Raw genomic sequence first — 14841 nt, 5'->3', positions numbered from 1 at the left:
TTTAATAAGCCATTTAATGAAGGAGCTATAGTCTAAGTAGAAATGGAAACAGATTTGGTTAATCAGGTGTTCTTCAGATAAATGACCACAATTAAAGCCCAATTATCCTTGGGTGTCTCCACACATTTCTTCCTTCCTGATTTTTTTGTTTTTGTACATGTTCTTTGCCTTCTTGCCAATCCAGATTCTTCCCTTCTTTCCAAACTCAGTACCAAACTGTTTCTGGAGAAAACTCCGATCTTAAACCAGTCTTCTGTGGGTCTCTCCTTTACTCTGCATTCTGGTTCAATTGATGGTTAAGTTAATATTGCATTTGCTCGTACTCAAGTATGTTGTCATTTCATTCTTCACCAGATCCTAAGTTGTTAGGGGACAGAGTCTCCATCCACCCTCTACCCCTCCCAGCCTCACCAACCCCCTTACAAATACGACACACAGAAGATCCTGCAGCAGAGAGTGGGGGGGGGGCTGGGCTGAAGGAAAGTTGTGGTACTTAACTAATGATGCAAGAAATCCAGCCTCATCCTTCCCTGCTCAAATGCGTTCCTCATTCTCATCTAAAGCACCTCGGTCCAGGCCCCTGAAAACCTTCCCCAGCTGATGCAGACAAATCATGCTGCTGCTATGGCAGACTCTAGTGACACTGCCTACAAGCTTTGTGAAAGCAAATGATGCCTGCAGTTCCAAAGGAGGGGGGAGCACCTTTCCCTGCTTCCCAGTGCCCTGAGCTGGTGGCCAGGAACTCACCCACCTTCATAGGCTTCTTCTGGAGGAAAACTTTTGTTTTTATTCTCACAAATTCTGACTAATCCTTCCCAATATTCTGTACGTTATTCACTGTTTAGAAACAAGAATTTTGTGGAGGGTGGGCCATGGTGGCTCAGCAGGTAGAGTTCTCACCTGCCATGCCGGAGACCTGGGTTTGATTCCCAGTGCCTGCCCATGCAAAAAAAAAAAAAAGAATTTTGTGGAGTTTAGGGGTAGAGTGATAGGACATTTTATGCCTTACCAGGTCATTAGCAATAATTGTTTTTTCCCATTGGTGTTATCTATTTATTTTTAAGATAATTCTCTGGCCATGAAATACCTACATTATACTATAACATACATGTCCTATAAGCTTATAATTTGCTTTGCCAGTCTTTACATTAATGTGAGTTCATATTTCAAGAAAAAAAATGTTCTTTCAGCTATTAAGAATTATTTTGAGCTTTTTATACAGATTTAATATTGGACCCTTAGAGGTGTGGCCTGCCATAATTCATACCACCCTATTATAAGCCAATGATAAATACAATGCATTTGCGTTTGTTTCTTGATAATTTCTGAACAGTTCTCAGTTACAAATTATAATCCTTCCATGTAAGAAAACTAGCACAGCTGATTCATGCAGTCTTTATTAATTTGACAAATACAGGAAAATCTGCAATCATCTATCAAAATTATATCTTACCAAGAATTTGAAAGGTATTTAAAAAAGATGTATTCACATTCTGTCCCAATTATGTATAAAGCAGTATCTGCAGAAGCAAAAGCCAGACAATGAACATGTTGATAGTAAACGATCCCATTGAAACCCACATTTCAGCATCTCCAATCATACTATAAAGAAGACAATCCTGTACTCACTACATACAGTTGATTTCGAAGCTGCCTGATTTCAGCAGTTATTTGTTTCAGAAGGAAAACTGCTTTCTGGGAAATCTACTTTGCCATACAGATCAACCTGAAATGCTAACAACTCATTCCAGGGTCCAGGGAGGCCAACCTGTTTTTTCGCAGCAATGTTGCAGCATCCAGCGGGAAGCACTGGGAGAATTCTTTGACAGTCAAGGAAAGGGCTCATTTCAGCACCAGGCTGCTTCTTAATATGCAAATCTGAGGTTTTATATGCCTGACCAGGGTATGTTGTTGCTCGCAGCTGCCTAAACTGAAGCTCAGGCAGAGGTGTTTCCTTCTAGAGAGGAGTCCTGTTCAACGAGGGCATCCAGATGATTCTGAGATATGAGTGAGAGCCGGCTTTGTTGGTACACTCTAGCCTGCCACTCAATGAGTGTTGTCAAGAGCTGAAAGCCAGTGGTTTCAACCTTCTATGTTTCGGGAATTTAAAAAGAGGTGAGAAGATCACAGATCACTAGGCTCAAACTCACGATGATACTGTTTCCCTGCCAAGGGCAAAACCGAATGTACAGTTTTCAAGCCACTTCCAAACTCAGGGTTCTACATAGACTATGCAAAAGCAAATTCAGAGAAAAAGGAATACTTTACTGAGAGGATTGGTTTCTCAAGCAATCAAGTCACCTTCATAACATCAATTTTATAAGACTGCCATCTCCTTGGTGCAAGAAGAATCCACACAATGCCAAGAGATGTTACAATTTTCAGAACTGACTGTGCCATGACAGTAGAGCCTTCAATAATGATTACTGTGAGAAGTGGTTACTGACAAGAACCCAATATTTTATCGACGTTAAAGATGTCATGTTCCAGAAACAAGAGACTACAGCTGCATTCTGAGGCTCTGTCTTATAGTCTCGGTATCCTTGGTCTCCAGTGTATCTTTTGGAAGACACTGAACAAATCTTTTCACAGTGGTTTCCAAGCTCTTTTTCTACCAGGGTTAGATCATGAACGGGCCAATACACAAACCCTGCACTGGGGGATCAGGGATCACACGCTTCCTTTAAGCACCTTATTTTGGAGCTTAACTTCTGTTTCACAAGTACTAAACATATTATTTGTTTGGGCATGTACTAAAAAGAATTTTTAAAATAAGGAGAACACTTAAAAAAAAAAAGAAAAGACTGAGGAGTTAAAAAGTAAAAATATCACATTTTTAGTTGTTGCTTCTCCATTGAAATAAATTGTTTACTTATGACTCTTTTCTTCAAAGTTGCTTAGAAAGCATCCCTCTCTCCATTTTGATTGAGAAATTTAGTCATTTATAACAAGAGCTGTGACTTTAGAATCATAAAGTAACCTAGTGAGACTCAAAAACTGGAAGGTGAGCCCCTTACTCTTTGGAAAACAAAACAAAATTCTACCAAGCTTCCAAATGTGGTTAACATCTCTACAGGCTAGTTTGTGGCAATGATCTATAAATAAATACTCTGTCCTGTAAACCAGTCAGACTCTGATACTTTTCTTCCTACTATCTTCCCTTCCCTTTAAGAAGCCAGTGAGCTCAGCTGGTCATGCTTTATTTTTAGTCTTCACTAGCTCCAGTCAGCCCCTCTCCCCAGGGTGTGAGCACCTAACCTCTGTGGAAGTGCTTCTGTTCTCTCTGGTAACAAGCTATTTTTCATGGTGGATGAATAGCATTTTGTTATTTCAGGAGCAACTGAACTGATTCTGAAAAGAATGTTTGAAGGAAAAGTTCTGTGGCCAAGATTAGTGATTTAAAGAAATAAAATGGGTTCTTCTGTATGCAGCTTTATAACTATGCTCAGATGCGGCTCAGACTGTGGAAAGTGACAAATTTACTGCACTATTTCCACAGAGAACAATAGTAATAGAATGGATTTAAATACATGCCCTTACACATTTCACAATGCTCTTCTAAGATGAACCTTGTCATGGAAGATACAACACTTCTGGGACACCTGCACAAATAAACTACTCTAGAAAAGCGTTCCCTCAAGAATGCTTCAAGTCACAAACTGGCATGCAGGTGGCTCTGTTGAAGCCACTGAATTGCATGTGCTTTCTAGAGGATAATACCCACACTGCCATGTGTCATAAGAGAAGAGAGAGGCTGTTGGAAAAAAAAGTAAATCGAGAGGAGAGAACTTACTACCCTAAGCCCCACTCATTCTTTGTATAGTTCTTACTTTTCCTGTAGTTCCCCACTGCCTACCTAATATGAGCCCATTTTTACTTATATTCAGGTTGGACCAGCATGTTACTCCAAAAATTGGTTTCCTGTACGAAATACCCGACAGAAAACAAAAAGGCTAGTTCCAAGGAGAACCCCCAAACAACATCATAGGATAGGCAGGGAGAGAAAGCAGCAGGCAAAAGAGTAAAACCCTGGCCCAAAGAAATCAGTTGCTCACAAAGTTTAGCGTCTGATCACCATGGCTAAGGGTTCTCTGCAGTAAAAGAAGGGCTGTGTCCTGGTAAGGTTTCATTCAGCAGGGTCATGTGCACACAGGCTGATGGCTCTGTTCACATGCTTTGCCTTTCTCAACTGCACAGAGTCAGAATTTCACTGTAACTTTAGCCAGTATCTCCACTGCCCCGATTCAGATGAAGATTCACTGAGACAAAAGGTAACGTAGATTGGGAACCACAAAATACCCACTGTGAGATTCCTGAGGAATAAGTTGGATCTCCTCGATATCTGCTCATGAGACATGAACTCATTAGTCCCGTTGGCTACTGGAGGCCTCTTCTTCATTCTCTTGGTAGCTAGTTCTTCTCCTGAGCCCACATTCTTCTACAGTTTGCCAAGAGAAATAATAATGGTTTTCTCCAAAGCCTTGCTTTTGTACTAACACAACTGATTCATAAACTTTATAAAACACCAGCTTTTGTCTATTAGTTCATATTTTGACCTACTGTCAGAGACAATGGGTTATAGTATAAAAAGAAAAACCAGGACAGAAAAGTACTTCACCAGCCATTTTACTCTTCTTTAATTCTACCGCCTTTGGGCACATTTCTTATTTGCTATTGAGGAAATATGACAGCAAGGCTGATAGCAGTGATTCATAACACATTCTTTGCATCAAACAAAGAACAAAGTCCTAGAATAACTGGACCATCTGCTACCATAACAGAGCTATCTCATTTTCTGTATAAAGACTGCTTGTAAGTGGGAATGAGAGGAGAAAAGGGGAACAGAAGAGGCATTTGGGTCAAGCAAACTTACAAGTATATCTAAAAACTAGGATCGTGGTGGAAAATCCATATTTTACCTAAGGATGTTAGGGAATTATTGAACAAGCATTCCATTATTTCCAGAAATTACTGAAATTTGGAACCTGAGATTAAGACTTTTAAATCAAACACAAATAAATTCAAACTGGCCTTGGGAAGAAATGGCAATCATAGATGATAATGGAGTTTCAGTGCTTGAGAACATAAACTGTCTAAATCAACCAACACATCTGACTTGACCCAAGGAGAAAAAAAAAACTTATTTAAAAATGACAAGTCTGCAGCAAAACAAGTCTGAAAGTGAAAGTTTGAGCCCCTTTCCACATTTTCATTTTGCTGCTGGTGCCAGCTCTCCTCACAGTACCTCTTAAAAAGGTTCAGATTCCAACCAATACAGATTAGGTTAATATTCAACATGTAGTTTAAGATGAGTCCTGTTTGGTTTAAACCACTTCACTTAACCTCTTGGCAATGGTAGTCCTGAGAGTCCGTAGTGTTGGTAAAATCTACCTGTGACCAAGGGTCAAACTGCTGGTGGGAGCACAGCAACTTTTTGGCCCATTACGTTTCTTTCTTTCCGTCCCTCAAATACAGTAGTTTCTGCACTGAGGGACTCAGTCCAACACGAAGAAGTATGTTCAAACCATGTTCTGTAGATTCCTGCCTGCCCTTCAGTGTCCAATACTGCAGGGAGTCAGGAAAACTTGGAGGGAAGCTGTGAAAAGTCCAGCTGAAAATCTTGAGTCTGTTAGATGTGGACACAGGAAAATCACCTTAGTCCTCCCCAGATTTTATTACAGTCAAAGGAGAAAAATCCATGGGATTCCAATTGCAAATATGCTAAATATAAAATTGATGGAATGCTAGCTGGTCCATAAAGGGCTGCACAAGATAATCTGTGGCAAAGTAGAAAACAAGCCCAAAGGTGATAGAGATGGGAAGAGCTGGCAATGCTTTCTTGAAAATGGCAAGGAGTAATAATGTAAGGCACAAACCCTGTAGAAAAGAGAGAAAAAGACACAAACTTATAGATAATTATGAAACTATTTACGTGCAAAGCAATTCAATCACATGTCTTGGTTTTAACTTAACTGAATACTATAGTTTTGGGTTAAATTTGAAGAGAAATATTTTCATTAAATCTGAAGGAAGAGCCATTAAAAAATATAACTTCCTGATAAAAAGGAAACATTTATTTTCCTTTGTTTCACAGAGTTCTCTATGAACACAATGTTGATATTTAATCCCTTAATTCTAGGCAAGGAATAGTATCTAAAAATAAGTAAAAATATACAGTTTTTAAGATTTAAATAATAATGAAATGTCTATCTAAAAACATTTAGTTGTCCCCTGTGATATTAGTTTGGCTAGCTAAAATCCCAGAAAAGCATTCTTTAAGTTGTGTGGACCCCAAAAAAGAGATCCTCAAACTGATAACAAAGGTTTGCTCATGGAGAGTATATTGCTTTCTTGTAAAAACAGAGTAGCTATAACATGGTCTACTTTTTACCCTAGCAACTAAGACACTAACTATAAACTCTGATGGCTGAGCACTGTTTCAGTTTATCAAGAACAAATACATTTTTTCTTAAAAGCTACAACACAACCAATAAATAACTTAAAATCCAGAAAACTAACACTAAAAGAGAAATAAAAACATGAATATTTTAACTAGTTATGTCATGATAAATTACAAATGTAGTTACAAAACAAACATATAAGTAAAGGCTCTTACCTTACTCATTTAACTTCATTCATATACTACATACCAAAGGTATCACAAGAAAAATACCATTAAGAAACATTTTATAAATTATCTACCTACATCATAGCTCTGACAACTTCAGTGTTCATGTGTGGCACTATAAGCAAGACCTCTGTGGCTCATGCCCTGTGTTAGTGTTGTGCACCTTATACGTGTGTCCAATGTAACACTGTAGACCACAGGTCGTGTCATTAAACACAAAACAACAAACAAACCATCAGCAACTTAGTCCAGGGACTAAATGAGGATCTGCTTATTCTTTTTTTTTTTCTGATTCTGGAAATAAACTGAAATTTTAATTCAGCTTCACTTAAAAAACAAAAGTAGATTCCTCACCCCCACAATAAACATATTAATCACATTTTCACAGACAGAAAATGTAGGTACATTCAACTGTTTATAAGACATGTCTCTACATAATACATTCACATTCATGTGTATATATGAACTTATGTAATTGTACATATTGGTGACTTTTCTGTATATGGTACCTTTTAAAACAACTAACACATAATATGCTTGTTTTCTAAAAGTTCATGTAGAATGATTTAAAGTTAGTCTGTTTTGAAGAAATACAATAGCAGTATTCATACTAAGATAATTCAATACATTTATTTTTCTAAACATAAGCTTTGAGCTGAAGTTTTAGTGATTTATATTATCTAACTTGCAATGCATGGAATATTTATCAGGTTGTACTATTTGGTTTACAGTTTAAGTCATTTCAAGTAGATTCATAATCATTTGTGCATCAGGGGGAAAAAGCACCAAGGATAATAAAATGTTTTTCACATCAATGATGAAATCATAACACATTGATCTCAATTTCCCTTCAAAATCTAACTACTTGGAAAGAGTATTTATTTGAAATGCTCAATCTTTAAACTTTCTGAGATCAACTGACACATTAGAGAAAAGAATGGAAATGGTAAACACAGATGCTATATGTAAAATCTACTAACTATAGAATACAGATACTATTCTAACATTGAACTGAGTTCCTTAGATCTAAAAAGAACTTATAATATGTAATATTTATAGATTTTTCAATCACATCTCAAAAAGAAATTCAAAAGGTATTTACTTGCCAATATATGAAGCAAAAATTTTCCTGATGAACAAAAGAACCTTATAAAAAAATATATAAAAAGAAAATATTTTCTAAAAATTAATATGCAAATTTATACGCACAAATGTGTAGGTAGCCCAGTTATAAATGCAATATTTTAAATAACACACAATAAAAAAATTCAAAGCTCAGATTGAAAAAAATATCCCATACACCAATACTCCAGCCATTAAATATTGCAGCATACGTCATTTTAACAACTGGGAAAAAAGAGCTTCTAATCTAAATGATTAATGAAATCTCTTTGGAAATATACTTTAATTAAAAAAATCTCCAGTATGATATCCTGGCTATCAAATTTCAGCACAAGTCAAATGTTTTTAAAGCCAAGATGCAATGTCATGAGAACAGAAATGTATACACAGGCCACCTCAACAGCCCCTTTGGTAAGTACCATTACTGTTGTGACACTGTCACAGGCCAACTGGTTTTTATGTTCCTTTTCTTCACCACAAGCACAAGTAAACATGATAGGAAGAATGGTAGAGCTTTATCACCATAAGGTTTGCTACTCATGAAATGCTAATAAACATAGTTTTAAACATTTCTATATCATGACTAAAGTTATTTACTTGAATATATACAAAGAATCATCTAGCTGTTTAAAAATGAACACAGAGATGTATAAGGAGAAACACAAATTACTTGCTTTGACAATTTTTAGTCAAGGTTCATTACATGTTATTTTTTCCCCTTAAATGTGATTTCTATAAGAAATTCTAGCTTCTGCTAAGATTTCATTTCTTCTTCCCAGAGGTTTTTTTGTGTTCATGCACTTCTGTTTTGCTAGCTATGCTCTTTTTCCGAGATGAGGTATTAGGAGTAATTGCACTAGAATGTCCACTGGTACCTGGTTTGTTGCTTGCTTTAGTACTCTTTAAGGCAGCTGATGGTGTTGGGAGGATCTTTGCAGGTGTATATGTATTTAAAGATACTTTTCTTCTCACTACTGGACTGGAACGTGAAGCCGTAGATGAAATTTCAGGGGTCTTCCGTGGAACTTCACTTGATGGAAAAGCAATGGAAAAAAGAAATTCATCCACCTGCTTTAAAGACAGGGCATTGTGAAGAGTTTCTAGAGGACAAATAGATGGCACCATGGAATACAATTCAAAGCCTACAGGATTCTGTTTCTGTTCCACAAAAGTTCTTGGTGTTCTTAGGTAATTAGCATTTTCAGATACAACTTCATTTGTAGCAATTTTCCTAGATCTTGGAAGTGGAGACTTCCTGTGTATATGAATTGGTTCTGATACCATAGGTTTGAACAAGATCACAGCTCAATCAACCTCATCTTTTTTAGAAGTATGTGGTTCGTCATCATTATCAATTTTGGATCTCCTGCCTTCATTCTCTCTGGAAGCTGGTCTATATCCATAGCCAGAGGGTAAATTTTTATCTTCTTCACATCCCTTGGCTCCTGGACTAAAGTGTAATTCAACATGAAAGCGTTCCTCTGAGGAAAGATCCTTGTTGGGATCCTCATAAAGCATGATAACAATCTGAGTCATGTAGTTGAGTTCATTGACAACATTTAAATAAACCATAGCTCGTTTCCACTGTTCATCCTTTGATTCATCGCATAAGGCACCATAGCGAAGAATAGACAGCAAAGAATGTACATGACTTTCACTGGTGAAATACAATCTGGTACGGACATGACGTTCAGGAGAAAGAACACCTCTGGAATACACAGGATGGAGTTTATTTACGGTGTCATCATCTTGTGTCCTCTGAAGGTCTGAGCGAATTTTTCTAACTAGAGGTGTACAGTATCCTTTGGCAATATCCAGTTTTTCAGCTTTAGTTATACCATATTCCTGAGGGATAACAATATCTGCTAATGCTTTTGAAAGCCTATATAATTCCATTGTGTTTTCTAATTTCAAGGAACCATTATGCTGGACATCATATTTTATACAGTCATATATGTCAGGGATTTTACTAATGTCATATCTTCCATTCTTTGTTTTAAAGTCCTTTTCCAACTTGGACCATCTACGTAGCATAAGCTCTAATGTCTCGCTATGGTAAAGCTGAATATCTGATGACTTCGGATCTTCCATTCGATGTCTGATTTGAGAAGTTAAACTTTGAATCAAGGAATAAACTTTGTCACAAGTCTTCACAGGATTTTTAATTAAATGCATTGATTTGATAAGAGAAATGCTTCCAGATGGAGTAAGCTTTTCATAATCTTCTGTAGTAAAATCTCTATCTTTCTGAAGTATTTCATGAAGTCTTGCTTTCACACGTTGCTGACAACTGCTCAAAGTCACTATCACTATCCAAAAGACCATTCATATTGGCACTTTTTACCATCTGAACCAGAATGGGTGTAAGCTCTCCTTCTAAAGCTAAGAGTCCCTTTGCAAAAGCAGCTGCAGTCATCTGGACTCGTCCCTCATCAGAGGCATATATTTTGAGGTCATGTCGGTAGGTACTATGTAATCTAAGTAAACCACAACCAGGAAATCCTGCATAATCTCCTTGACCTCCAGGATACATACACCTGAAAGCTCTTCCAAGTTCTTCAGCCTGGACCCTGCCTGCAGGGGTTAGTTCTCCTCCCCATTTTAGAACCAAAAGTAAGGAGGGTTCTTCTCTTCGGCTGTCTTCCTCTTCACTAGATGTTTTAGGACAACCATGAGGGAGATAAGTCAATTGGACCTTACGATTTATTCCAGAAAAATGGCCATACATCTCTAATACAGTCTTAAGTTGTTCAAGTTTTGACTTATTTTCTTCAATCTCAGAATCATTATTTTGCCCAAGTTCAATAAGAAGTTGTCGTGCAATATCCAACACTTCCTGTAATTGTTTTGGTTTTTTGAGTTTTAATTTCCCAGATTTATATCCATCACACTTTTCAAAGAGATCAAAAAATTTTTGATGCCTCACTTCCATTTTCATTTTTTGTTTTGGTGTTCGATCCCCATGACGTATGACTGCTATCACACATCTAAGTTCCATCATAGTTCCAGACGTAGTTGGTACAATAGGGATATCTTCAGCTTCTAAGGGTATTGACCAGGGAATATGAAATTGTGGAGCAAGCTCTCGCATTACAGTATTGCCAAGTATTTTTGCACAGTCATCATAATACTTCATGGAATTTTTCACAAAACTAAAACCATTGACATCACAGACATAGGACTGTCCACTGGCCCGTAACAAATCAAAGCCACAAACTGTTTGCTTAAAAGCAAGGCAGACTTTCCAAGCAATTAATTTCTCTCGTGCATTGAGAATAACAGGGTATCTTACTTCCTTTCCTTCACTATCTCGTTCCACCTTGCCATCAAGTGCTGGAGATTTTCGAGCTTCTGCATGGGCATAATCAGGACCCACTGTATAAACCTTAACATCAGTACCATCTGTAGGCATAAACTCTTCATATATATATGAGCCTGTTTTTCGCACATTGCTTTCTGGGGAATATACACTACTTCTACTGCCAATCTTTCTAAAGAGTCTTTGACTCCCACCACCTGCAGATGTTGGATAATAAATGTAAACATTGTGATCTTCTGCACTTACTGGCTTTTCTACAAAGGGTTTTTGGAAAACTTCCCCATTTACTTCCACGTGATCTTCTCCTTCAATCTGATTACATTCTTTGGGATTATCTGGGTCACGATTCAAGATTGCATAACGAGGAAGCAAAATACCTTCAGCTTGAAGAATACTATACACTTCTCTCCTATCTTGAATGAGATACTGCATATTCAAATCATTGATTACAAAAGGATTCCTGAGTTTTGCATAGGCAACTGCTTTGTCCAGTGGAAATCCTTTAGAATGGAATGAAATAAGACAATCACACAAAGGCCAGTTTTCCACTGGTTCATTCAAAATAACATCCTCTTCAAATACTACTACTGTGATATATTTAAATAAGGAGATCCGTTCAAGAATTTCCTTCATTGGTTTGGATTTGGATTTCTTTGCCATGGAACATATTCCAACCACAATCTGCCTTTCTGGTGGAGAGTCGTCCTCGTCATCATCATCGTCATCTGCATGGTGGAAGAAATGTCGATAATTTCCAGGACTTATTTCTGTATCTTCAGGCCCAACAAAGAATCTAGGGGCTTCACTCATTTTTATTTCATTTGATATAATTAAAATGATCTATTCTAAAACGGCTTCTAAGTAAATGTTATCAGAAGAAAGCATTCTCCTTATAGCTGGTTGACACATAGGTCTGTTGCAGCTGGTTTCTGCTTATACAAATCACTTGAAATTATGATGACAGTTAGTTGGCAAATGTTCTTTTGTTCTCAGATATCAATGCTTCATGTTGATATTTAAGTTGTTGCTGCCACGGCTGCGGTCATCCCACGAGCTGCTCGAGATGACCGAGCCCATTCAGGTCTCGGTTTCCCCCTTAATCCCAGGAGTGTGAGAAGTAAAAGATGTTCATCAAGACACCCCAAGTGTTGGTGCGGACGAGGGTCTGTCTTCTCCCTTCAGTGGCAGTTGAAAGACACATGCAAGTATCTAGAAGCACTACTTCACCGCATGAATCCCGGCCACCTGCTTATTCTTTTAAGACTGATTTCTACCAGAGTTATTTTCATAAAATCTTGACTGCTGGGCTTGAAGAAGTGGTTCCTAAATAGAAATACTTACTAAATCTCCTGGGAGAACTTTTTAAAAATACACATATTAAAACATAAATAAGAATGTCTCAGGGCAGGGCTCATAGTTTTAAAATCTCCCAGTTTCTAATGTGTGGCCAGGGCAGAGAACTAATCAGGTGAGTCCAATCATCATGCTTTTAAAGTATTCCCCTGGTAACTGGAACACTCAACCCACCTGGGATTAAAACAAGACTGCCTGAAAGAGACAGAGTAATCAGGGTTTTGAGATTAGGAGTTCTGGCACATTTTTATTAGCATATACTTACAATTAATATGGCCACAAAACAGGCTATGGTTGTGTTCCAGTCTCCACTGGCTGTTGCTGAGGCTTTACCAACCAGAACACTGTAGAAAATGAAATCTCCCAATCCAAGTTTTACTCCCCCTAAAAAGGGAAAATCACAAATATAAAAGTTTATTCACTTTGTTCTGATTTCACAACTCAAAAACATGACTGTCTTACTCCACCTTATACAGAATGAGAAATCAGTTCAAGATATCATGCAAAATTAGGTAAGTGTGCATGTGTGTGTGCTCTGTGTTTTCTATACTAGAAGTGAATTTCAGATTCTACATATGGCTCACTCTGGTGTCCTGTCAGTCTTTAGGAGATTCTGCTGTTATATATCAGTAATAACAACACTAATAATTGATCGTTATTTATCAAATGCCTGATTTATACTTATCACTTGTACTAGTAAATCTCAAAAGATTCCCTTCCCTATGATAGGTATCCTCACCATTAAAAAAAGAAAAGGAGAAAAAAAGCTTTATTGAGGTATAATTTACCTTATAAAATTTATCCATTATTACTACAATTCAATGACCGAAATAAATTTAAGAGTTTGTTGTAACCATGAAGATAATCTATCCATCATAACATTCCCATCTCCCTAATAAGATACCTTGTGCTAGTTTATACTTTAATCCCCACTCTCAACCCCAGCCTCTGGGCTTTTCAAGACATTTCATATAAACAGACTCATATAGTCTTGTGTATCTGGCTTCTTTCATTTAATGTAATTTTTTTAGATTTATCTATGATATTGCATGTACCTGTAGTTCATTCCTTTTTGGTGACTAGTTCCCACTCTAAGGACGTATAAAACTATTCAGTTTCATATTTATGAGGGTCATTTGGCTATTATGATCATCTCTGTATTGTTCCAGTTTTAGTATATGTGCTACTGAATCAAGCACTTTTTGCCTTTTTTAAAAGCAGTTTTACTGAAATATATTCACATACCATCTAATCCATCCAAAGTGTACAACCAATGGCTTTTAGTATAATATAAAGTTGTGCATTCATCTCCACAATTTTAAAACACTGTCATTACTCCAAAAAGAGAAATTCCATACCCCTTAGAAGTAGTCTCTCTATCATTCTATCCTTCCCCAGCCCTACATAACCACTAATTTAATCTACTAGGTATCAACTCATAAGTGAAAGCAGGGATGCAAACAGACAGAAGATCACCATGGCCCCTGTGCAAGGCTGACATGCAAACACAGGAAAAATGGGCAAAAGATGTGAATAGACATTTCACCAAAGAAGTAATATAATGACTAATAAGTACATGAAAAGATGCTCAACTTCATTAGTCATTATCTTGCCAAAAGATGGAACCAACCCAAGTATCCATCAACCAATGAATGGCTAAACAAAATGTGGTATATACGCACAATGGAATATTATTCAGCTGTAAGAAGGAATGAAGTCTTGATGCTTGCACAATAAACCTTCAGGATATTATGCTGAGGGATATAAGCCAGACACAAAAGGACAAATATTTTATGGTCTCACTAATATGAGCTTATTACAATGAGCAAACTCATGTAGTTAAAATCTAGAATACAGGTTACCAGGAGATAGAATGAGGATAGAGAATAGGGAGCTGATATTAATTTGTGAAGAATTTTTTTTTTTTTTTTTGGCATGGGCAGGCACTGGGAATCAAACCCGGGTCTCCAGCATGGCAGGCAAGAACTCTGCCTGCTGAGCCACCATGGCCTGCCCTGTGCAGAATTTTTAATAAGATTGAATTTACATGTTTGGAAATGGATAGAGGTAATAACAGTACATATTGAGTATAATTAACAGTACTAAATTATGGGTGTGACTGTAGTTGAAAGGGAAATTTAGGGTCATGTATGTCACTAGAAGGAAAGCCAGAGGATGATACAGAGGACTGTATAATGTAGTGAACCCTGATGTGATTGGTGTATATATGAATGTTCTCTCACGAACTAGAACAAATATATGTCACTATTACAAGGTGTTAATAATAGGATGGTACGTGGGTTAAAAAACACAACTAACACAAACTATGGACTACAGTTAACAGTAATATTATAATATTCTTTTGTCAACTGTAACAGAGGTACCATGTGTATGTGTCAATAATAGGGAGGTATAAGAG

The 14841-nt window shown here is 37.2% G+C and overlaps 1 protein-coding gene and 2 pseudogenes across 9 annotated transcripts in view; all 3 read right to left on the bottom strand.

The window, feature by feature from the left end:
- Window positions 1-4613: 4613 nt before the first annotated feature.
- The window catches only part of PSEN1 (presenilin 1), a 125729-nt gene continuing 115501 nt past the window's right edge, over window positions 4614-14841 (bottom strand). For all 9 annotated transcript variants that reach the window (XM_077122950.1, XM_077122954.1, XM_077122955.1 and 6 more), the window contains 2 exons: window positions 12688-12806; window positions 4614-5877 (listed from right to left, as the gene is read on the bottom strand). In XM_077122950.1, the coding sequence (XP_076979065.1) occupies window positions 5722-5877; window positions 12688-12806 (275 nt within the window). In that variant the 3' untranslated portion in view covers window positions 4614-5721. The remainder of the gene's footprint in view (window positions 5878-12687; window positions 12807-14841) is intronic.
- On the bottom strand, window positions 6221-12648 carry LOC143651959 (inositol hexakisphosphate and diphosphoinositol-pentakisphosphate kinase 2 pseudogene; annotated as a pseudogene).
- LOC143652781 (U6 spliceosomal RNA) lies at window positions 13524-13621 on the bottom strand (annotated as a pseudogene).

The sequence above is a fragment of the Tamandua tetradactyla genome, chromosome 12, assembly GCF_023851605.1.
Source record: "Tamandua tetradactyla isolate mTamTet1 chromosome 12, mTamTet1.pri, whole genome shotgun sequence".
NCBI classification, from domain to species: Eukaryota; Metazoa; Chordata; class Mammalia; order Pilosa; family Myrmecophagidae; genus Tamandua; species Tamandua tetradactyla.
Note: the sequence above shows the minus strand (reverse complement) of the source record. Positions and strands in the feature narration are given on the sequence as shown.